Source organism: Rattus norvegicus, chromosome 19 (assembly GCF_021556685.1).
Source record: "Rattus norvegicus strain SHRSP/BbbUtx chromosome 19, alternate assembly SHRSP_T2T, whole genome shotgun sequence".
NCBI lineage: Eukaryota > Metazoa > Chordata > Mammalia > Rodentia > Muridae > Rattus > Rattus norvegicus.
In genome coordinates this window covers 10,408,349-10,432,965 of record NC_141552.1, presented here as the reverse complement: position 1 = coordinate 10,432,965, position 24,617 = coordinate 10,408,349, and the positions used below count along the sequence as shown (strand labels likewise).

The 24,617-nt window shown below is 41.7% G+C and overlaps 1 protein-coding gene across 2 annotated transcripts in view; it reads left to right on the top strand.

Moving 5' to 3' along the window:
- Rspry1 (ring finger and SPRY domain containing 1) overlaps positions 1-24,321 on the top strand; it is a 48,685-nt gene extending 24,364 nt beyond the window's left edge. The window contains exons 6-15 of one of the 2 annotated variants that reach the window (XM_087595169.1): positions 583-641; positions 2,829-2,895; positions 3,998-4,129; positions 5,633-5,748; positions 6,896-7,039; positions 12,295-12,406; positions 14,896-14,998; positions 15,347-15,499; positions 19,257-19,361; positions 22,759-24,321. In XM_087595169.1, coding sequence (XP_087451295.1) covers positions 583-641; positions 2,829-2,895; positions 3,998-4,129; positions 5,633-5,748; positions 6,896-7,039; positions 12,295-12,406; positions 14,896-14,998; positions 15,347-15,499; positions 19,257-19,361; positions 22,759-22,855 — 1,088 coding nt within the window. In that variant the 3' untranslated portion in view covers positions 22,856-24,321. 2 annotated transcript variants of the gene reach the window in all.
- Positions 24,322-24,617: the final 296 nt, after the last annotated feature.

Below are 24,617 nucleotides of genomic sequence, written 5' to 3'. Positions count from 1 at the left end.
CCCACCCCCTTCCCCCGCCTGCGTAGTAAGCATATTAGAGACCAACCAGAACTGTGGGATACCCTTTTTCAAAACAAACAAAAAAGGAATGAACAGAAATGGACTAAAAGGAAGAAAATTACTCAACGACTCAGTTAAGTGTGATCTAATTTAGCTTTGTTGATTTTTCAGAGAAAATTAAGATAAATTTGTTGTATTGATTTGCTTAAAAGACAGGGAAAAGGCTAAATTTAGAATAACAATTATTATATGCATTTCTAATGAAGAATATTGTCCACTTCAGGAATAGTAACAGCAAATTACATGGGAATATCTCAGCCGTTACTTTATATAATGAATTCAAAATCAGAATACATGGGCACTGGTCCAGACTGTTACGGCTCCCCAAGAGCCCTGGACCTTGTTAGTCTCAGTTGCTAAGCTGTGAAACAGTGATGGTAGTAGGAACAACCTGAGAGAGGAGGCCTGAGTACTGTGTATCAGAGAATGGAACTTAAGCAAAACAATTTGGTTGTCATTAGTTACCAATTTAAAATAGCCTGACGCTTTTAATCATGTCCCGTGTTTGCTGTGTTTGTTTAGGTCCTGCAAGCATAGGTTTACTTAGCCCAGGAATACTGGAATATTTGCTACAGTGTCTGGTAAGTAAGACAGCAAAGCCGATTATTCTCAGTAATACAGAATTGTACGTTCTCCTCAGATTACTAGAGAGTCCCTGATGCAGAGGATAGGACCAGTTTTAAACTTCAGGTGTTTCCTGGGTGTTTATTTAACACAGACAAAAAGAAAATACACACACATACACACACACACACCCTGAGGTGGGGGAGGGAGTAAGAATTTGAGTTGCTCTAGTTTTAAATTTAGTCATAAGATAGCTGCTAGGACTTTTGGACTTTTGGGGTGTCCTTACAGTCTACCAAATAATAATGGAGAACACCCCAGCATGCTCTCGAATGTGAGATTGCGCGCAAGCGCGCGCGCGCGCACACACACACACACACACACACACACACACACACACACACGCAGTGGAAACAAAATTATAGCATTCCAACAGCAGACCAAGTTTCCAATATATATGAAACTATACTCACCCACCTTTCTCTTTCCTGCTACCACAATTAAAACTGTCATTGGTAGACTGTTTTAATTGTGAACAGTCTACCATGAAGTCTGTGGTTTGTTGAAGCTGTCCTCCTATCACTCACAGCACGTGACTGCAATTTTGATTAGCCTGTGTTTTCTAGGTTATTTTTTGCAAGCCTAGTAAGAATTGGCCTTTTGAAAAACTCTAGTCTAAACTGGGTGGTGGTGACACACACCTTTAATTCCAGCACTTAGAAGGCAGAAGCTAGTGGGTCTCTGAGTTCAAGACCAGCCTGGTCTACACAGCCTGTAACTCCAGAGTGAGTTCTAGGATAGCCAGAGCTATACAGAGAAATCCTGTCTTAAAAAACAAACAAACAAAAACTCCAAATAGTTTATTTACAAATAAATTAGTCTACACAATAACCCTCACAGTGTTCTGAGTGAGCACTAGTAGATACAAAGTATAGGACAGTCATTTACCATCACTGAGTTCTATAGGTTAAAGGAATAGAACCATTCAAACAACAGTTAACTTCTACTTTATGACAGGATGTGATCAAGAGCAAAATGACTTCCTCCAGGCTGAGTGCTCTTAGAGTTTAGAGAAGATGAAGAGGGGTGGGGGTGGGGTGATTGGGTGACACAGGGCCTGTGGTAATCATGAAAGACAGACTTCCTGATGAAGGTGGGGCTTACTTAGCTAGCTCATGACACAAGGTTAAGATTAGGAACTCACAGTGAGTTTCTTGGCTAAGGCAGCATAGATAGAAGCCTGGTAACAGAGTTACCTGATCAGATAATGCAGTGTTCACAGATAGGAGGACAGGAGCAGGGAAACCCAGATGGAAAGTTTTGAGGCTGGAAAAGCAGGCAGGAGGGTTAAGGATGTGGCAAGAATAAAAATGCTGAAGAGGCTTTATAGCAGGGAGAACAGAGATTTTATGAGCTTTGCTGAACTTAGGCAGGCACCACAGAAGTGCATGGAATACCCGGGTTCCGGAACTCTCTAGAGGCTCCCAATATAGCTAGGAGAAAGCAAGAATGTGAGAAGGAAAGATACTAAACATGTAGGCCTTTCTTTAATTGGGAACACATAGGCTGTAAACTCATATATAAGTCAAGAGCACTTGTCATTCTCTTGTCATAACGAGCTCCTGTAGAATTTCCTGCAGGAACTAGATTAAAACTAAGATGTTGCTGGTCATGGCAGCATCTGATTTTAATCCTGGCTCTGGGAGGCAGAGGCAGGCAGATCTCTATGAGTTTCAGGCCAGCCTGGTCTATGCAGCAAGTCCAGGACAACCAGAGCTACATAGTAGACCCTGTCTCAAAAACACAAACAAAAGCTAAGATGTTCATTGATGATGTCATTATTTATAAATCTGGAGCTGCTATTTCTTTTGAGGGTTCTAAAGGTCATTTTTAGATAAAATTCTAGTTTTATTTTTGGCTTGATTTAATGAATGTAAGTATCAATGGTATTTTAGTTAACAAAGCCCTAATACAAGGAGACACTGCTGAAATATCCATATCTACCAACTAATAACTTTAAAACATAGATTAAGAGACTCTTATCTTGATTCTCCATTAGCCAAATGGCCAACTGAGAGTTTGAATAAGGGCAGCTTTTCTGCTGTTCCAAATATATAGACTGCTATGTATTAAATAGAACATGAAATTGATTCCTTACTGCCTCTGCAGGGGGTGACTTGTTTTTATCTTTTGTTGTCTTTCAGAAGTTACAGTCCCATCCCACAGTCATGCTTTTTGCACTGATTGCACTGGAAAAGTTTGCCCAGACAAGTAGGTATAGTGGCTTCTTACACTAATGATCCTTGTTGGTTATAGAAGAGTGAGCCTGCACTTTGAACTCCATCAAATGTACACACATTCTGATTTTAAGACCAGCAAAGTATATCAAGAACAAAACCAGAGACTGTTCTCAGCTAAGATTCCAAGCATGGTGATTATCATGACTTTTATAACTGAAACTTTAGTGATGGGGTTGGAGAGAGAGAAGGCTTAGCAGTTAGGAGCACTTGCTGTGCAATCATGAAGACCTGAGTCTCCCAGCACTTAGTAAGAAGCCAGGCATCCCACACATACCTGTAACCTCAGCTCTGCGGCAGACAAAGACAGAGGATTGCTCAGGCCAGTCAAGAAAATGCAGGCCCCCAGTTCAAGGAGTGACCCTGCCAAAGGAATTGTAGACTGATAGACGAGGACACACAGTGCCCTCTTCTGGCTTCCATGCATGACTCACATGTGTACATATATCCACACAGGCATAAACACGCACATCAACCACATGCACACACAATTCTACAGCATAATGGAGTGATGTGATGAGTTTAGAGAGATGAGTAAGAGCACTTGATGCTCTTCTAGATGGAGTGTAGTTCCTAGCACCAACATTGTCGGGCACCTCACAACCACCTGTAACTCCAGCTCCAGGGATCTGACACCCTCTTCTGGCCTCTACAGATACTCAGACACACATGGCACATGTATACATAGACTTACATGCATGCACATAAATACAAACTCTTAAGCTGGACGTTATGATGCTTGCCTTTAATCCCACGACTCAGGATGTAAAGGCTCTCTAAGCTTGAGGCCAGCTTGGTCTATATAGTGAGTTTCAGGACAGCCAGAGCTACATAGACTGTGTCTCAAAAACAGAACAAAATAATAATAATAAATGAATAAATCTTTAAAAAATCATGTTGAGATTGCCAGAAAGTAGCTACAGTTTTTTGGCTATGTTATCCCTAGAAGGAAGCATTGGTAGAAATTTAATCCACAAATTCTGTTGTCTCCCTCACTCCGCACCACCACTAATCTACTCAGCACATCCTCATCCTCCTCTTTCATTGTTATTTAAATATTTCATCTTTCCAAACAGGTGAGAACAAATTGACTATCTCTGAATCCAGTATTAGTGACCGACTGGTCACATTGGAGCTGTGGGCTGATGATCCTGATTATCTGAAACGTCAGGTTGGCTTCTGTGCCCAGTGGAGCTTAGACAATCTCTGTAAGTGGGGGTTGTCCTTATTGAAAATGGTTCTACTTCTATATATAATATTTTTATTTTATTTATGTTGAGTTGGGGAGGGGGTGTATACACATATAGAGGTTAGAGAACAAATTTCAGGAGTTGGTTCTCTTTTCCTACCATGTGGGTTCCAGGTCATCAGACAAGTAGTATCCTCACCTGCTGAGCCATCTCACCAGCCAAAATCTGTTTACATTTCTAAGTCTCTGTCTTCAGTAGGATAATAAGCTTCTCTGTACCCTAATAGAAACGTGTCCTAGGCACCTTTCACATGAGAGTTAACTGGAATGCTTCTACTTTTGGCATTCTCAGGGCCGTAGACCTTTAACTGTGTAGCTCTGTCTACGACCTTTCTGACACACACTTTCCGTGCTGCCCTCCAGCCTGGTTCCGTTAGCTCCAGCTCTGGCCTGCTCGTTCCTGTACTTCTCTGCCTTCTCTTTTTATGTGTGTTCACGTGGTGTTTTATTGTCACGTTACAAAGTGTCTGACATAGTAGGCAACCTAATGGGGAGAATGACTTATTCTGGTTCATAGTTTCAGAGGTCTCGGTGGCAGGAAAGAAGAAGAAATAGCCCAGTCAGGGAGACAAGGAAACACAAAGGACAGAATACCTATTTTTTTTATTTAATTTAATTTTTAGTGCTAGGGATAGAGTCTACAACCTTGCTCGTGCTAGGAAACATTTTACCACTGGCTTGTAGTCCCAGCCCATTTTCCTTCTTTGTCCTCTCCTCTTTACCTCAAATGCTCTTTAACCCCAAATTAATTTTTACTTAGACTGTGGCAGGTATTTTTAACCTTTTTCTCCTTCAAAGGCTATTAGAATACAAAGCACATTGCTCTGTCATTGCCTCTCTCTATGGCTAGCACTGTGCTTACACAGTTGAACACATGACGTCTAATTCTAACGTGGAATACAGCCTAGATAGTGCTAGCTAAAGAGTAATTTTGAGTAAATGCAATTTGGAAGCTAGGCGTGATGACCCATGTCTGTAATTTCAGCATTTGAGAGGCAAGGGCAAGGACAGGAGTTCAGGGTCATCCTCAGCAAGCAACACAGTAGGTTTAAACCAAGCCATACTCAATCCTGGCTCAAAAACAAAGCCAGCTAATGGTCTGGGCGTGGCGGTTCACAGTTTTAATCCAGTAGAGGAAGATGGGAGAAGACGGACCTCGTCAGTCCGAGAATGGCCTGGTCTGCATGGCGAATTGTGGGCCAGTCGGGGCTACAAAGTGAGACCTGCAATTTGGATTTTGCTTTTCAAACTATAATGGGAACAGGGACTAGAAACAGCACACTCAAAATGCTGCCCTTTTTGGCATTTGCTTAGTCCGTGTAACAGCAAAGCTCAGATGCGAGGCCCTGCCAGTTTTTCATTCCTTGACAAGTATGGCAGCTAGAGATGATGGTAGTTTTTTCCCTTTTTCCCAAACCATTACAGCCTGCCCTAGAAAACATGACCACTGTTTCTTTTGCAGTTTTAAAAGAAGGTAGACAACTAACCTACGAGAAAGTGGACTTGAATAACATTAGGGCCATGCTGAACAGCAATGATGTCAGCGAGTACTTGAAGATCTCACCTCACGGCTTGGAGGTAAAGCGTCACAGACCTTCCGAGGGCTAAAACCACTGTGTTCCCACCTTTCATGCCCTGCTTCAGAACAAAAGCAATGTCTAAGGGAATAGGCAGAAACTTTCCTTATCCCTGAAGAATGATTAGAGGTGAAAGTGTTAGGGATGGAGAATGCCTCCTGATGTTATTCAGTCTTCCCTCCCATGTGTTAATGGCTTCTGCTGTAGCACAGCGGTGCTTGTTGGCGAGTTTACTCATGTTTGGATTGTTGGTTTGTAGCTCGCTATTGCTAACTAAATGTTCTACTACTGAGTTATAGTCCTAGCTAAGTATATCCATCTGTTTTTAAACCTTAAAAACCCCTTTATCTTATGTATATGGATGTTTTGCCTGCATGTATGTCTGTGTACCATTTGCTTGCCTGGTGCCTGAGGAGGCCAGAGGAAAACATCAGATGCCCTGGATCTGGAGTTATAGGAGTTTGTGAACCACCATGTTGTTGCTAGGAATCAAACCTGTGTCCTCTGGAAAAGTAGCCAGCGCTCTTGACTGCTGAGACAGCTCTCTAGCTCTAATCTGTTTTTAACCTTTGCCATTTTATTTAACTAAAAGAACAAAGACAGGTGTTTTACAAGGAAGCCACTCCTTTTGTGAGTGCCTATGTGGCCAACTGTTGTAGACCTGGTGCTGTTCTCTCTCAGGTTGAGTATTGCCAGCTTTATAATCCAGGTTGGTGGAAATACATAGATGCACATACAGGGAAGTACACAGGTCTCAGCATTTGAGGATTGAAGTAGAGCTGGAGCCATGATGTCAAACGTATGTGGAGGCGCCATACGTAGGTACTCCGTCTTTACCTTTTCCACCTTCATCTGTGAAGGCGATGTCCACGCATGTGTAAACATTCTGACCTCAAAGCAAGCTCTCTTAACTAAGAAACAAAGCTAGGAGCTTTGACTACTTACAGTTACAGCCATCATGAAATCCTATACTGAAATAATAATAGGGTTGTCTCATTCAGCTTTATGCTTTTATAAATCAATGGAGATGGACAGTGGTCTCCCACCAGGAGCATAAATAAGGAAAACTCCATCCATCCTTCCCTATGGCAGTTACTTGGTGGTCTTCAGGCCCTAATGGATTGATTTGTACTCCTTGGTTCTGCCAGGCTCGCTGTGATGCCTCCTCCTTTGAGAGTGTGCGCTGCACTTTTTGTGTGGACACTGGGGTGTGGTACTACGAAGTAACAGTGGTCACTTCTGGTGTCATGCAGATTGGCTGGGCTACTCGAGACAGCAAGTTTCTGAACCACGTGAGTACCTGGGATCATTCAAAGGAAGCAGCAGCAGCTTGCTTCTGGTGGGTGGGTTACAGAGACGCAGTCAGATGTGCTTATATTTCACATGGGTTTGCTCAATAACTAGGTAGTGCCAGATTCCTGACAGGGACACACTGTATTGTTTCAATGGGAAACAAGTGGAAAAGCCCCTCAGCCTCTGGGTTTTCCCCTTGAATTTTAGGTGCATCTTAATTCCCTACCTAGAGGTTTGTCTTTATAGCTTTCCTGTAGTCCTGACCATATCTGGGACCCAGTTATCACTTTGTGACAACAGACGATTTTTTTTTTATTTGCTTGTTTGTTTGTTTTTTGAGCAGGGTTTCTTTCTCAGTATAGCCCTAGATGTCCTGATCCATAGATCAGGATGGCTTCGAATTGAGAGATCCACCTGCCTCTGCCTTCCGAGTGCAAGGTGTGCACTGCCACTGCCAGGCTGGCAACAGGTGATTTTTACCTTGAGATAAGCTTTGGAATCCTTGAAGGGGTCCAGAAAGATTACAGAAAGTTAAGAATGTTTTCTGCTCATCCCAGAGGACCTGAATTCAGTTCTTACTATCCACATAAGGCTGCTAACAATCACTTGTAACTTCAGCTCTGGGAGATCCGATAACCCTTTCTTGCCTCAGTGGTACACACACACATTTCACACACATACAAGACACATAAATAAAAATTTACATGCATCTTTAAAAAGGAGCCTTATACAAATTCTCTTTCCATGACATTAGCTATTGACTCATTTCACTCATTTGACTTTTACCTTATAAGTAATAGGCACATTTACTTTCAATATTTATCTCTTGTTATAGAAAGTACTGAAGTAAAGGGAAGTCTGGGATACCACTGAGTGTGGGAGTGTAACAGATCCTTCGTTCAGACAGTTTACCTTTTGGAGATAAAGTCTTGCTAACCTAGATCATTATATGGCCCAAACCTCAAACTCATGGTGTTCCTCCTACTCCAGCCTCCTAAGTACAGACATAGCTTTTAACACCTAAACTATTGCCTTTCTTCTGTTAGTCAAATTATAAGATATTTGAGCTTCCTTCTTTGAGGAAACACACGATGGCAGTGATGCGAGTGCAGTATGAAGGGCCACAGTCCTCGGCAGGCCTAGCCAGCTTCCTCAAAGGATTTGGCAACGAAGGTTTAGTCATGGTTGAGGCCTTGGGGCTTTTTGAGGTAAAGCTAAAGACAAAGAGTGAATCCCCATCAGCAGGTTGGGCTTGGTCAAGAACATTAGTGTCCAATCTCTAGAAGAGACCTGCCTGTTCTCCCCACCCATCAAGGAATCTGACTTTTCCTGGGCACATCTGGAAAGGAGAAGGTTCTAAAGATCTTGCCAGTGCAGAAGCAGACTTGGATTGGATAGTGGACCAGGTTCAAGGCTTCTGTCACTGTTGGGGACTACACAGGCATGTGGCTCTTGGTGTTAAGTGCTTTAACAGGTAGCCACTGCCATCTGAGGGGCCATCAACTTAGTTAGCCAAGCATTCTGTCATGCCTGTGTGGAGAAGCTACTGTGGGAACAAAATTGACAAGCTCCACATCATCCCAGGTAAGGTGATAGGCTACTGTGGCTCAGTACTGATGTCTCATCTGGGGCAGAGGCACTGACATTACCTCTGTTTCTATGCCAAGGCCACCTTTGATGCTCTCTCCAAGACCTCTGGAAAGAGACTGTGTTCACCAAGTCTCCTTATCAGGAATTCACTGACCATCTTGTGAAAACCCATACCAGAGTGTCCATTCAGAGGACCCAATGTTCAGCTCTGGCTACCACATAGGGTTTTTATACCAGCAAAATAAAGTGAATTAAGTCTGAAAAAAAAGCCATTTGAAATCAATTAAGCTTTGTCCAGGAATTTTTTTTTTAAACTCCTAGACTAGAAAGAGAATAGTTGTAAGAAGAGGGCTAATGGGCAAGGCATGGCAAGTCTCTTCTAGGGATTGAACATTTTCATTCTTGACCTTGCCCAACCTACTGATGGGGATTCACTCCTTGTCTTTAGTTTACTTCCAAAAGCCCTGTGGCCTCAACCATGACTAAACCATCTATAATTCCATTTCCATGGATCCCTCCTCTGGTCTCCAAAGGCACCTGGAGTGCAGGCTGTCACATATATAACATATACCTATAATTCCAGAGGCAGAGGCAGGAGGATTACCATCTGTCCAACACAAAGTTGATCTAGATAGTGAATTCTAGGCCAGCCAGAGCTAGGTAGCAAAACAGTTTCAAAAAATAAATTACAGATGTTTAAGGATATGTTTAACCTGAGTTAAATACAATGATATATATATATATATATATATATATATATATATATATATATATATATATATATATATATCGTATTCCAATAATATGTATGCTTTTAGATAGGCATTAAAGAAAAGTACATGAGGTCACAGTGCTGACCCCTGTATTCCCAGCACTGTAGAGGCTGAGGCCACAGAGTGAGAGAAAGCCTAACTCAATGTGAGAAGGAGGAGGAAACTAGGGTATTTACTAAAGGCACTAGTGGATAGCTCATATTCCTTACAGTGTCACAGCATCCCTCCTTAAGATGAGCCTGAGTCACAGAAAGAAAAGGAATGACTTAGAATCTCGTTGGGGACTTCTTGACTTTAAAATGGCAAAAACATACTGTGAGGCAAAAACATACTGTGAGGCAATGTTAGACTCTAGAAAAACAAAGTGAAACACTAGTGTTTGGAGATGCTGCTCTCTCTAGAATGCAGCCAATACTGTTGCCACAAATAGGCCCTATCCATCCCTCTGGGATAGTGGGGGACTCTGATGGGAGGGGCCTGTCAGAGCCTAGTGAGTCTTAGTTCACTTGCAGCACAGGACACTATCTTCCCAGTATGCTGAATAATAGAAAGGTTTGAGGATGTTGTGCATCAGGAAAAAAAAAAAAAAAAGAACTTTCTACTGCATGAGGAAAGGATTCAAACTACCCTATCAGTGGCAAACTATAATAGACTTCTTTTAATAACCGTTTTTATTGCTATAATTTAGTTGACTAAGAAACAGGAAATTTAAGAATACCAGAATATCAATCTAGTGATTCTATTCTCTTGGCAATGCAACATTGCAATGAAAGCTAATGTTAATCCTACTGGAAATGTTTTTAAGTTAAAAGAAGGCATAAATACATCTAAATTTAAGATATAAGCGCAAAGTTCATCCCTGCTAGTCAGGCTTCTACTTCTTAGCTCTACAGAAATTGATCTGTGATTAAAATTGAATTCAGTTTCCTCTTGTGCTATAGTTTCACCCAGAGGATCTTGGAAGGTAATGACGGACCTCCCTGACTAGCTAGCAGTCTTCTAGAAAGATAGATGGGACCAGCAAGATGGCTCAGCAGTGAAAGGCATTTGCCGCCAGGCCCGAAGGACTTGATTTCAATCCTGGTACTCACTTGATAGAAAGTGAGAACCAGGAATTATCCTCTGACTTCCATAAGCACCATTTCCTTCCTTCCCTCCCTTCTTCTCCCCCCCCCCCTTTAAAAAAGTAAGTAAAGATAATGAAAAATTGTTGCCTTTGCTTGTGATTGTTTTGGGGTTTATTTTGTTACAGGTGAGTTTTTGAAGCTGAGGTCTGAGTCTGGGAAGGGTTGGTAAGGTGTTGTTTGTAGCAGGCTCCTGAAATTCGCTGCAAAACAATTAGGTCAAGGTCACTTACCTTTTTCTGAGTACTGGGACTAAAGGTCTACCACGCCTGGCTATTTAACTTTTAAATGGTGTCTGCATAGTACACAGGAAGGACTAATTCTACAGAACTGTCACCTTGGAATTCAATATATTAGAATTAAGGAATTTGTTAAAATTTTCTCCAATCCGTATCCTGACTGTACTGTTTATTACATAGAACAAATGGGCCATTAGGAGCTAAGATTTGTCTTTAACCAAGTCTTCATTCCTTTTAACTCTGTTCTTCACCATTGGTGCATAAAGATAGCAGGTGTTTGACTTCTTCTATCTCCTCCTCCTTCTCCTCCTCTTCTTCTTCCTCTTCTTCCTCCTCCTCCTCTTCCTCCTCTTCTTCTTCCTCCTCCTCTTCCTCCTCCTCCTCCTCTTCCATACTTCTATTTCTAACTTTTTCTTTCCTTAAAAAACTATTATGTTGGCGAGAGAGCTGGGTCAGTTGTTAGAAGCACTTGCTGCTCTTCCAGAGGCCCAGAGTTTGGTTCCTAGCACCCATGTTGGATGGCCTGTAACCAGCTATAGCTCCAGATGCAGGGATCTGAGGCCTCTTTCTGGCCTCTACAGATACCCACACATATATACACAAAAATAAAGTGAATCTTTTAAAAATACATATTTTCATTATAATTAATTTATTTTGTTAGACAGGAGTAGTTTGCATGCTCCTTGATATGCATGAAGGTTGGAGGGCAGCTTGTGGGAGTCAGTTCTCTCCTCTCACCATTTGGGTCCCAGAGATCAAATTCAGGTCTTCAGGCTTGGCAACCTGTGCCTTTACGCACTGAGCCTTCTCCCTGTCCCTGTTTATTTATCTATGGACAGACACTGAAAATAAGATTTTGCTCACTCTTTTTATTCATTAAGACCAGGGTCTCATGTGCCTTGAACCCTTCTAGACCTGCCCCTGCCTCCTGAGTGCTGGGATTAGCTGTGCTTGGCTCCCCTTCGCCCTTGTATGTTAATAATTCTAGACAACAATGAAAAGTATCAAGTGAAAAAGGAGAAATGGTTGAGAGCCTGTAGAATACTCCCAATTGCTCTGTTCTCAAAGTAGTTCTGAGCTAAGTGTCCATTCTTAAAATCTGAGGGTGTTGGCATCTTGAAGCCCACACATGCAGGAAAGGCATTGACCTGGCCACTGGGAAATGGCGGGGCTAGAGATCTTGGAAGTTTAAGTCCAAACTGAAGTCTGCTTTTCTTAGGACTAGTCTACAGAGAAGCAGACTAACCTTCAAGAGTGCGTTTCCTTTTTCAGGAAGGACACCAGCTCCATGGTGCTAATAAGAACTAAATGAACTGACGAGAGTGAAAATGCCTGCAACAAAGGAAGCACTTGGCACATGGTTTTGGCAGTGCTAGTATCTGTTTACCTGGAACTAGGCTTCCGTACTGAATTTTCTCTATCTTCCAAGCACCATAGGCTTTCCCTTATCCAAAAAAGCTTAAACCTACTAGGTCTCCCAGATTAGAATAGGTAGAGTCTTAATTTTGTGGGCCTTGTCTCTCTCTAGGAAGGCTATGGTATTGGCGACGATGAGTACTCCTGTGCCTATGATGGCTGCCGGCAGCTGATTTGGTACAATGCCAGAAGTAAGCCTCACGTGCACCCGTGCTGGAAGGAAGGTATTCATTCTTCTCCATTTAAACTTGTCACCTGGGTTAGGACAGCGAGTTACTAGCAGGTACTTATGACATAAGGTAGGCTTCAATAACATAAGGTACCTTAATAGGAGACTTAGTATCAATGTCACCGCCACGATTGTGAATGCTACTCCCTGATAAGCCCTTCTGAAGTAAAGTATTTGAGAATACGAAGTCCTTGGGGACTGGAGGGAAGGCTCAGTGATTAAGAACATATGTGCTGCTTTTCTAGAGGTCCTGATGTCTGTTTCCAGCACCCATGTTAGGTGGCTCACAATTGCCTATAACTTCATCTCCAGGGGAACCAAATACCTTCTAGCATCCATGGGCATTTACACTCATGTATAAAACACATATACTTCTGTTTTAGTCAGTGTTTTATTGCTATGAAGAGACATCATGATCATGACAATTCTTATAAAGGAAAGCATTTAATTGGGGCTGGCTTACAGGTTCTGAGGTTTATCATTGTTGTCATGGTGGGGAGCATGGTGGCACACAGGCAAGCATGGTACTGAGGAATAGCTAAGAGTTACACATCTGAGAGGCAGCAGAGAGAGTGGCACTGGGCCTCAAGCCCCACCCCCAATGACACTTCCTACACTTGCTTCTGTTTCCCAAGTGCTGAGATTAAAGGTGCGTGCCACTATGCTGGCTTCTTAAAAGCTGTCTTTTTTTCTTTTTAATCAAAATTTAAGAAAATATATCTGGTGGACTAGAGAGATGGTTCAGCAATTAAGAGCAATGGCTCCTTTTCCAGAGGTTCTGAGTTCAATTCCCAGCAACCACATGGTGGCTCACAACCACCGTGAGTCTGAAGACAGTGGGAGTGTATCCATATACATAAAATAAATAAATAAATCTTTTTTTAAAAAGGAAAATATATCTGAATATTTATTATTTTACAATTTGAAAAATAGAAAAGTGCAAAGCAATTTTAATCCTACACACACACACATACACACAGATTTTAGTTAGGGTTTTTCTATTGCTGTGATAGAACACTATGACCAAAATCAACTTGGGGAGGAGAAGGTTTATTTCATCATCTACTTCCAACTGACAGTCCATCACTTAGGAAACCGGAGGCAGAAACTAAAGCAGAAGCTATGGAGGAATGCTGTTTACTGACTTGCTCAATTTGCTTTCTTATACACCTTCAATGGGCTGAGCCCTCCCTCATCAAAGAAAATGTCCTACAGACTGGCCTGTAGGGGTGGATGAGGGCTCTTTTCCCTATTGTGGGTCTTTTTCCCAGATAATTTCCAGTTTATATCAAGTTGACAGAAAATAAACCAACTAGGACACACACACATACACAATACAAATGTGTGTATTATATGTGTGTGTATAAGTAAATATATATAAACATATATAAATGTGTGTGGGTGTTTTGCATATAAGTATGTCTGTATACTTCATGTATATCCAGTGGCCATGGAGGACAGAACAGAAGTGGAGTTAACAGGTGGTTTGTGAGCAATCATGTGATTGCTGGGTTTCAAACTCAGGTCTTCTGGAAGAGCCCTCAGTGCTCTTCACCACTGAGCCAACTCTCCAACCCTAGAGATGTTTTTAAGTTCTTAAATTGGTGCGTACGTATTTCCCATTGTTATGCCTCATCTCCTGAACAAGTCTCTAGGTAATGAAAAATGACGGCACTGGGGCTGGAGATGTAGCTCAGGTGAAAGAGTGCTGTGTGCATGTGCGAGGCCCTAGGCTCAGTCCCTAACACTGAGTAATCTGGATACAGTGATAAACCTGGTAACCCAGTGACTCATGAAGTAAAGGTGGGAAGATCAAAAGTTGAGCTACATACCAAATTCAGCTAGAGCTACAGACACTGCCTCAAAAAAAAAAAAAAAAAAAAAAATAGAACAACCACCAAACATGATTGGCTCAGGGTATAGTAGGATATGTACCTATAACCCTACCATTCAGGCGGCTGAATCAGGAGGATTTCGTGTTTGAGACCAACATGGGCTCCACAGCCCATGTGAGGCTAGGTAAGGCTACATAAATACCTGTCTCAGAAAATTAAAAAACAGAGTAAAATAACTTAATGCTTTTCAATATTTCATTATAAACAAGAACAAAAAATGAAGTCTCATTTTAGAAAATCAGTGAGAATGTGTACTTTAAAACAAAGGCAGGTGTTATCTGGGGGTGTAAATCTTGCCGAGAAGCAGATCAGCACAATTTTCTTTCTTAGCGTGTACACTTTTTTTTAACATTCTAGCATTTAAATTGGGATACATCTAATACAATTGCTATCTTGTCGTGGTTTAAGTGGAAGCTTTTTTCACTTTAATGAAACATGAAAATACTGCTATGGAAATGTCAGATAAGCTGCACAGGAAGCAAAGATAAGCGTGTTGAATATGGGGTGCAAGACACAGACTTAGTGCAGGCATTGAGGCCCTTCCAGGATGGGGCAGCACAAGCCTAACAGTGTTTGGTTTATCTTCTAGGAGACACAGTGGGGTTTCTGTTAGACTTGAATGAAAAGCAAATGATCTTCTTTTTAAATGGCAACCAGCTGCCTCCTGAGAAGCAAGTCTTTTCATCCACCGTGTAAGTAGCTCCCCAGTGGAGGCTCTGTGAATCCATGGGATGTACTCTCCTCAAGGACAAAACCAAAACAGCTTTATCTAAGCAAGTATGAAAAATTGGTTTCTTTCAATTAATTAGAGCTCCATTTGATCTCACCTCATGCCCAAGAGTTTGATATAACAAAAAAATTGATATTACACAGAAAGATAAAGGTGCGGGCTTCCCTGACTCAGACCTGTGTAGGTTAATAAACTGAGTCTGTCTCCCTCCCTTTCAACAGTGGCCCAGGCTCACTAACTTTCTCAGATGCCTCTGTATGTGACTTGGTGTTATAAGCTCTGCTGACCCCTGCTCATTTTTTATCTGTAGATCGGGATTTTTTGCTGCAGCTAGTTTCATGTCATATCAACAATGTGAGTTCAACTTTGGAGCAAGACCATTCAAATACCCACCGTCTATGAAATTTAGCACTTTTAATGATTACGCCTTCCTAACAGCTGAAGAAAAGATCATTTTGCCAAGGTAAGAGTCTGCTCAGCTCCCTCCAGACTGTCACATGCATCTCATGAAAATTAAAACAACTTATGGGAGTTGGTTTTTTTTTTTTTAGCATTGAACAAACGATTTTAAACTGCAAACTTTGACTTTCTGGGAAGTATAAATTAGTGAAACAGATCCCAGAAATATACAAACTAATGATTATCGTAAAATTATTTGAAAAATATTAAGACGGCCTGGCAAAAGCAGGTCGTTTCATGAGATCTCTATCAAATCGTGTCTCATTATTAATTAAAGCAGCTGATATTAATCTGGGTCAAACAACTCTTTGACAATGGTCACCTAAGGCCATCGGAAAACAGACATTTACATAATTCATAACAGTAGCTAGATTACAGTTATGAAGTAGCAACAGATAATTTTAATGGTTGGGAGTCACCACAACATGAGGAACTGCATCAAACGGTTACAAGAGTAAGACCACTAATTAGAAGTGTCAGGACCGGGGTTGGGGATTTAGCTCAGTGGTAGAGCGCTTGCCTAGGAAGCGCAAGGCCCTGGGTTCGGTCCCCAGCTCCGAAAAAAAGAACCAAAAAAAAAAAAAAAAAAGAAGTGTCAGGACCCAGAGAAGAAGCATGTCTATAGTCCTTTATGAGTTAAATAATATTAATGTAAAACTCAGAAAGGAGATAGTGTGGTGGCACCTTCTTATAATCCCAGTGCTGGGAAGCAGTGGTAGTAGACTCTCTAGAGTTTGAGGCTACCCTGGTCTAAGAGAGAACCTGTCTCAAAGTAAAAGATAGATAGATAGATAGATAGATAGATAGATAGATAGATAGATAGATAGATAGATAGATAGATAGATAGATAGATAGAACGAACCTGTCTCAAAGTAAAAGATAGACAGACAGACAGACAGACAGACAGACATACATAAATAAAATAACAAAAATCAGGAAAAAATATGGCATATTTATACACACAAATGCAAACTAACTTTGCTTGAATCTATATAAAAATCCTTAATATTGGAAAATCAGTAAATTGTTAACAGACTTGATTTCTTAACTGCAACTCCTTTTGGATTTAAACTGCATAGCAAACATGCTACCACTGTTCTACAGCCATTAACACAAGGGAACACATCTCAGGTGAAACCTCATTGCCCTTACTTGGCAGAAACTGAGACTGGCACTGCCTCCCTGCTTGTTTCCTTATAAGATGACTGTAGTCTGTTCCTTCAGTGAGGGAAAATCCAGCTGTTCCCGTGATTATTGATTGTTGAAGCCTGTTATATATTGTGAGCCAAAGTTTATCAATTTTTTTGGTTCGGTTTGTCTTTTTCGTTTGGTTTTTGAGATGGAATTTCTCTGTGTAACAGCCCTGGCTGTCCTGGAACTTGCTCTGTAGTCCATGCTGACCTCAAACTCAGAGATGCACCTGCTGGGTCTCCTGAGTGCTGGGATTAAGATGTGAGCCACCATTGCCCAGCCAGAGTTTATCACTGTGTTAGCAGGGCAGCTGCCTGAGCCAGTATGAGGCGCAGGATTTGTATTACGATTGTTACACCAAGAAGATCGTCCCTCAACAGTTGAGGAGACCCTGCTGGCCAGGACATAGTTTGTGTTGAGCCATATGTCATACCTGTAAATGCAGCTATAATGCACTAATAGCCTGGCTTCTGTTTTGAAGCAAAATATAGATCTGTAAGCTGCCCTTTTCCTCCACCTTCCACCCTGTCTCAGTGAGTGGGCACTTTCAGATGAACTAGAACGTGTGACGGTAAGAGCAGCAGAGCCCTGGCAATAGTCTAAGAAGATAAAGGCCGTTTTCATTGTGTTTGGGCATCTGAGGTTTGTTCCTCAGAGTTTCTATGCGTTTTGTCTTGGTACTTGACAGAGATTGTGAACTCTAGTTGCTCTTGGTGAAAGCATGAGATGTCACACTTCAGTCCTTTGTTTATCCGGTCTGCTTTTCCTGGGATGAGGCTCATAAATCACCTGAAGGCACACTGATCTGTGGATGAGTCCCCTGCATCTTCAGAGTTACGCCTCCCAGAGTGGGGTAGGAAGTTAACCTTTATGGCCAACGTGGTGACTGGCTGTTCACTTTTCCTATTCAGAGTTTGTCCTGCTTTGAACAAGAACAACAGATTACATGTTAGGCCAGTTTTGTTCTGAATCTATACTTTTTTGTCTCTGAAATACACCAAGTTTTTGACACACATACAGAACTATAATCTGAGCTACTACAGAGGCTGAAGCAGGAGGGCTGCAACTTACCGGAATTGTGTTGTTTATGTTATGTTAATTCTCTTCACTGTTTATTTTTAACCTCTTTATTGTGTTAAATTCAAATACATACAAAAATGTAAGAGAATGCACAGTGAAGCACTTACATCCTTACTACAGTAGTCAGCCACAGTGTACTGACTATCCTGTGGCCTTCCCTCATCCATCTGTTACCAACAAATATCCATCCCAGTCTCCATTGCTGCTGCCTAGCGTGGTCTCCGCAGACAACAAGGCTCCTCTCCTCCTCCTTGACACACACACGCACATACACACACACACTCACACACTCACACAGGCACACATGCACACACACACATACACACACCCACTCACACACGCGCACACTCACACACGCTCACACACGCACACACGCTCACGCACACACACTCACTCACATACTCACACAAACACACCCACTCACACGCACACACTCACAGGCACAGACACGCACACGCACACTCAGGTGTTCGCACGCACACACATGCACACACGCACACATGTACACACACGCATACAGGCACTCACACACGCACACACACACATGCACGCGCACACACACACATGCGCACGCACAGAGCACAGACACACACATACAGACACACACACACACTTACACACACACACGCACACACACACACACACTTCTTTTCCTCTTTCCAAGTTTATTTTTCACCATGGCATTCCTCAGCATTTAACAACCATTTTTAGTCTGTCTCCCCCATTGCCACTTGAGAACAGAGGCTCTATAAGAGCAGATACTTTCCTGGTTTGGTTTGGTTTGGTTTGGTTTGGTCTATTTCCCTTTCTTTCTGTTTGTGGTTTCCCCTTCTTTTAACTCTGTCAGCTCTAGAGCCCAAGCTGCCCAAGACTCTTGGAGGTTCCTCTACCCTAGCTTCCCAAATGCTGATTCTAGCTATGTGGCACCATGCCTAGCTAAGGGCACTTACTTGGTCTCCTGTTCACTGCTAAATTACCAGGGCTTGGGGCAATGCCAGGCACACAGCAGCCTGTAAGTGAATTTTAGGAGAGCAGTTCTGCCTGTCTGCTTTCCTGTCCATGCTGAGTGGAAGAATAATGGAAGAGTTCAGACCTGTGGTGTCTAAACTTGCAGGGAGTCTACATGTCATAAACCCCTTTACCTTATGTGGTGTGTGAGTGTTTTCCCTGGGAAAGGCTTGTACTTTTCACCAAATTCTCAGCATATGTGACTTAAATAGTTGCTGGTAAACGAACACTGGATTAGAACCAAAGGATCTGAATTTGATTTCTGTTTATTAAGTTCTTATATAAATGATCTCATTGAACTTTATTTTTATTTTATTTGTCAATAAAATGGCAGTCCAGACTCCCTCACTGCTAAAGCTGAGAACTTACTGAACGAAGGTTGTGGAGTGTGTTTTCCCCGTTAGGGACTTTTGAAAGCTCTCATGGCCCCACTGCTAACTGACTCCTTATTGACAAAGTCAATGTTACATTGCTTCGCTCAGGCACCGGCGCCTCGCTCTGCTGAAGCAAGTCAGTATCCGAGAGAACTGCTGTTCACTCTGTTGTGACGAGGTGGCGGACACACAGCTGAAGCCCTGTGGACACAGGTCAGACGCTCCCCGTGTTGGTCACCTTCCACACATGGCGTTCATCCTGCTCTTGAGTTACCTCTGGGGGATTAGCAGGTCTAGAGCTATTCATCAGGGCGTTAGATTATTACAGCTGGAGTGAGCTGAATGGAGAACTAAGTTGCCAAGTATTTATTGCTTTCCAGAAAATACCTGCAGTAGAACAAGCTGTTTCATATGAAAAGCTTAGGGTTTTTTATTTACTTTTTTTTCTTTTTCGCTTTTTTGCTTTTTTGTTTACTCAAATAAACACACATACACAAGTAGATTTGGGGGGCGGAGTTTGAGACAGGGTTTCTCTGTGTAGCCCTGGCTGTCCTGGAACTCTCTCTATGCATAAGGCTGGCCTCAAACTTACAAAGATCCACCTGTGTCTGCCTCCTGAGTGCTGAAATTAAAGATGTGCACTACCACACCCGGTTTATATTTTTTATATAAACCAGGCTTATTAAATGTGAAAGACTCAGTGCTGTTCGTGAGCATCTCGGGAAGTCACTTTGAAGTTACCTTCCTCACCTTCCTTTTAGATTCCTAAAGATTAAAAAGGTGGAGCTTCCATACCATCTGACCACATTTCAGCCTGTGAAAGGAACGTAGTGGAGGACATACTAGATCCTGTAGGACGATGTCTAAGCATCACCATAGCAGCCAATAAGCGGAGAAAGCCATCCTAACTAACATTAGACAGGAGGGTAAACAGTGTGGCAGCCTTGGCCTGACTCATGCTGACAGTCTGATAGCAACACTCAGGCTGGCAACACAAGCTGCCTGTATCCATCTATCCCAGCACTGTGTACTGTGGTTTTTGGCATTTCTTTAGTCGCCTTATTGCCCAGGGGTCTTGACCGCAATTTGCCAACACAGGAGTGATTCAGCCTAGATCTTTGACCCAGGGTCTTCTGAAATGGGTTAGAAATGCAGGCAGTAGGTCTCCTTTTGCCTTAGTTATGGCAGCTTCTCTCCTAGAGCCCAGAACCCAGCTTAAACACTTTTGCAGTTTAGTTATCAGGGCCTTATAGACTAATAAAACATTAAAGGTCTTATACTTTCATACAGTTTCCATCTTTAATAGTAGGATCTGATCTTTTTCAACTTTGAGCCCTTTGGCCCTTCTGATGGCCTTAATCACATTTAAGGACTAATTGATGATGTGTAAAGACTTAGAAGTAATTATCCTATGTGAACAAAATTTCTGAAATATCCAAAACAAAGCTGGAAAGAAAATCAGAAGAATTACAAGAGTATAGTACAATTCAGTTAGATGGTATAAAGGCTGCACCCTTTCAGTAGTCAGGAATGTAAAGAAGTTAGAGTTAGTTTTAAGGGTGATGATGAGGGAGGGAAATGAGGATAAAATGAATGACAAGACCCGACCTTTAGACTGACCGAGATGACCATTCATTCCTCTTGTCAAAGCAAATGGTGATGAAGTCTGCCTTTGCCTCCCTCCCTAAGGCACTAAGTCCAGATACTTTTACTGGTGAATCTTTAACATTTTTCAAGGGGAAAGTAGTTCAAATTTATCTAAGAGTTTCTAGATCACAAGCAAAATAAGCCCACAGCACTATTATAAAATCTGCATAGTAAACACACTAACAGCTGAAAAGCAAAAACAAAAATGCTAAGAAGACTTCTTTTGTTTCATTTTGGGTCTTTGTTGACATGGGGTCTCACTCTGAGGCCTACTGGTCTGGAACCTGCTCTGTAGACCAGGCTGGTCTTACACTCAAAAGAGCTCCACCAGCTTCTGCCTCTCGGGTCCTCGGATTAAAGGCGGGAAACACTGCCCCTGGCTCTAAGTCCACTTTAACTTATGACTGTGTCTACAGCAGCAGTAGCGAGAGGCTACAGTGACGTCCTGCAGGACAAGGGCTAGGTTCCCAGCACTCACCTTTAATCCTACCCAGCCACTTGGGAGGCAGAGGCAGGTGGATCTCTTGAGTTCAAGGCCAGCTTTCTAGTCTGCACAGTGAAATAGTCCAAATAAATAAATAACATAAAAATTTCCTTAATGATATTTAAAAATATTACATTTGAGCTATATGCTAACATCTTTTTAATTATCTTTGGGCAGTTCAGGAATAGAAGCCAGACCCACACAGGCTAGGCAAGTGCTGTACCACTGAAATGTATCTAATGCTTTTGTTTCTTTTTTCTTTTATAATTTTTGGTTTTGGTTTTTGTTTTAAGATTTATTTATTTATCTGAGTACACTGTAACTGTCTTCAGACACACCAGAAGAGGGTATCAGATGGTTGTGAGCCACCATGTGGTTGCTGGGAATTGAATTCAGAACCTCTGGAAGAGCTGTCAGTGCTCTTAACCTCTGAGCCATCTCTCCAGCCCATAACTTTTTTTGAGATGAGGTGTTGCTGTAGAGCCCAAGCTCAGCTTCACGAGTGCTGAAGCGTTGTAGGTCTGAGCACACACTCTAATTAGCATCTTATTAATAGTGGTGTGCTAGAAACATTCTAAGATGGCAGGGGACAAGACAGAAATGCTTGCTGCTGCCACTGCTTGATTTACAACGTGAACAAAAGTCAGCACCTCTTCTTGCTATGTGCATAAATACCAATCTATTGTTAGATTTGTCTGAAAATCCTCTTCTTAGTGGCTTAAAAACCAAGCAGAAGGATATGAATGCATGCCAAGGGGGTTGGGGATTTAGCTCAGTGGTAGAGCACTTGCCTAGCAAGCGCAAGGCCCTGGGTTCAGTCCCCAGCTCCGGAAAAAAGAAAAAAAGAAAAAGTAAACGAATGCATGCCAAGGAGTATGTCATGCTTCTAGTAAAACTCTAGGAGGCCTGGAGAGATGGCGGGCAGTTAAGAGCACCGGTGGCTCTTCCAGATGACCCTGGTTGGACTTCCAGCACCCACATGGAAGCTCAAAACCATATTAATAGTTGCCCAGCGCCCTCTTCTGGCCTCTGCAGGCACTGCGTGTGGTATGCGTATGCAAGATAAAACAGTCATAACACATAATATTTCAAAAACTGAAATCTAATATATAGTGAAGGCCGGACACATCTGTGAGATATGATGTATTTGGTAAATATCTCTAGGATAAATGACAAGTTGATAGAGGAAAAATAGTATACATTCCTGAACATATAAACATACATATACATGTGTATATACATGTGTGTTTATACAAATGTGTGTATAATGCGTACTATAGATTTTAATAAGCAACTTCTTTAGCCTACAGAGGAGGGGGATTGAAGATAAAAAAATAGGAAGAGAAGTTTAATTTTTCTTTAATTTTTTCTAAACCATGTATATTTACCCTTTCCCCAGTAGACTTGTTAACCTTTTGGATTTAGCTAACAGGTAGAGTTTGGCATTAATTTAACTGGCATTTATATCTTTTTCCTCAGTGACCTGTGCATGGATTGTGCCTTGCAACTGGAGACCTGCCCATTGTGTCGTAAAGAAATAGTGTCTAGAATCAGACAGATTTCTCATATTTCATGACACATGTGAAGAGAGATCATGGACCTATTTCTACTCAATTCCAGCCAATGTTGAAAAGAAAAGGAAAAAAAAAACCACAAACATCTCTAACCAGTTGTACGCACATTGAAACTTATAGCCATGGCCAGGTTTTATGCTAAAATCGGTAGTTTATCAAAGACAAATTCTCTTAGTCTAATCCAACTTGCCATCCCTGAATTCCTTCTGAGGCCAAGGAAGGCTGGGCCTGTGGTACGTCCACGAAAGCTAACAGGTGGCAAGGGTCTCCTGAACACTGCAACCCCGCCGGAATTCTTCATGTTGGTTCATTTGATTAGCACAAGGGGTTTTGTGTCTTAGTGTACAGTTTTTATTTTGGGGTGAAGTCATTTTGGAGAAGTAGTTGACAGCGTGACTGGGTTAAGTATCATCGGTCAGAGAACCCCGTGTGTGAAGCATGGATATTGCACTGCAAGACTTGAATCTGTAAACGTAGCGTCGCACAGACCACACAGGTCCTTACTACAAACAGCACGAAGACCCTGACGGACGGTGCACAGACTGTAGGGAAAGAACAACAACAAACCCAATTTTTTTTTTTTTATATTTCAGTGATTCCAAAGAACATTCTAGTTTTTTTAAACTACAGAAAATTGGTGGTATTTTCACATTCATGGTGTTTCTATCCAGTTTCAGTACCCACATTTTGTGAGGAAAAAATGTTTTACCAATGCAGAAGGAACTCTTAAACCAATTACAATGTTAGACTGGAGAAAATTGGTAGTGTATCTTTGAGGTACCATCAAATCAGGTGTTTTGTTTTGTTTTGTTTTGTTTTTTAAAAATTTTTAATCAGTATTGTTTTGGGAAGTGATATACTTTGAAACTCTTGAATTACTCTCTAGAAGACAGTCTGAGAACACCTATCCTGTTGTTTTAAATAAATACATGTTTTTGAATAGCAAGTTCAATCATGAATTGTTGACTCTGTCTTCATCAAAAGTGTTTTATATCCCTCTCAGGGTCTCTGGTGAAGGCCTTCAAGAGTCCACTTTTTTCTCACAGAAAAAAAAAAAAAAGGAAGGTAGAATTGTAAATTTTTAAGACTTATTTCATAATGGTGTACCTCAGCAACTGCCTTTCAATTTATGCCAAGTCCTTACTTACTGAGTTTATACTTGAACAGTAGATGTCTTCTGATTTTACAGTGTTTTTAACTCACTGCACATCCTTTTTCCTTCCTTTCCCTCTTTCTTGTTTGTGGTTCATTAAACCCGTCCACTACAGAGGCGATCTCCTTCCTGGCTGTATGTGTTGGGGTGCTGGGGTTTCTTTGTGTCTCTCTGGTCTTCCATAAATCCCCCCCAAATATATATATATATATATATAAGTATATATACAGATATAGTTATGTGTTCTTTCAGCTTGTGGCGAATGCAGTAATTTGCATTGAAGAATAAAATATCTGTTGCATTTTTTACTGTTAAGAGTTCACAGCTCTCATTGGTGTCCTCTACTGAAGCTCCTACTTCTAGGGGTAGGAGAAAATCAAGTAGAAGAAGCAAGGAAGAAAAGTCAGAAGGCTGAGACTGGGAGATTTACGTGAATGAATTTTTGGCCAGCCTAGGTTACTACATAGTAAATTCCAGAACAGTCAGGGCTATATAGCAGCTCAGTGGTAGATTACTGTCTGGCATGCTGTTCAAGGCCCTGTGCTCCTTTCCTAGCACCTCAAAGAAAAAGAAAATTGAGTTTAACTAGGCATGGTGTGTAACAACGAATT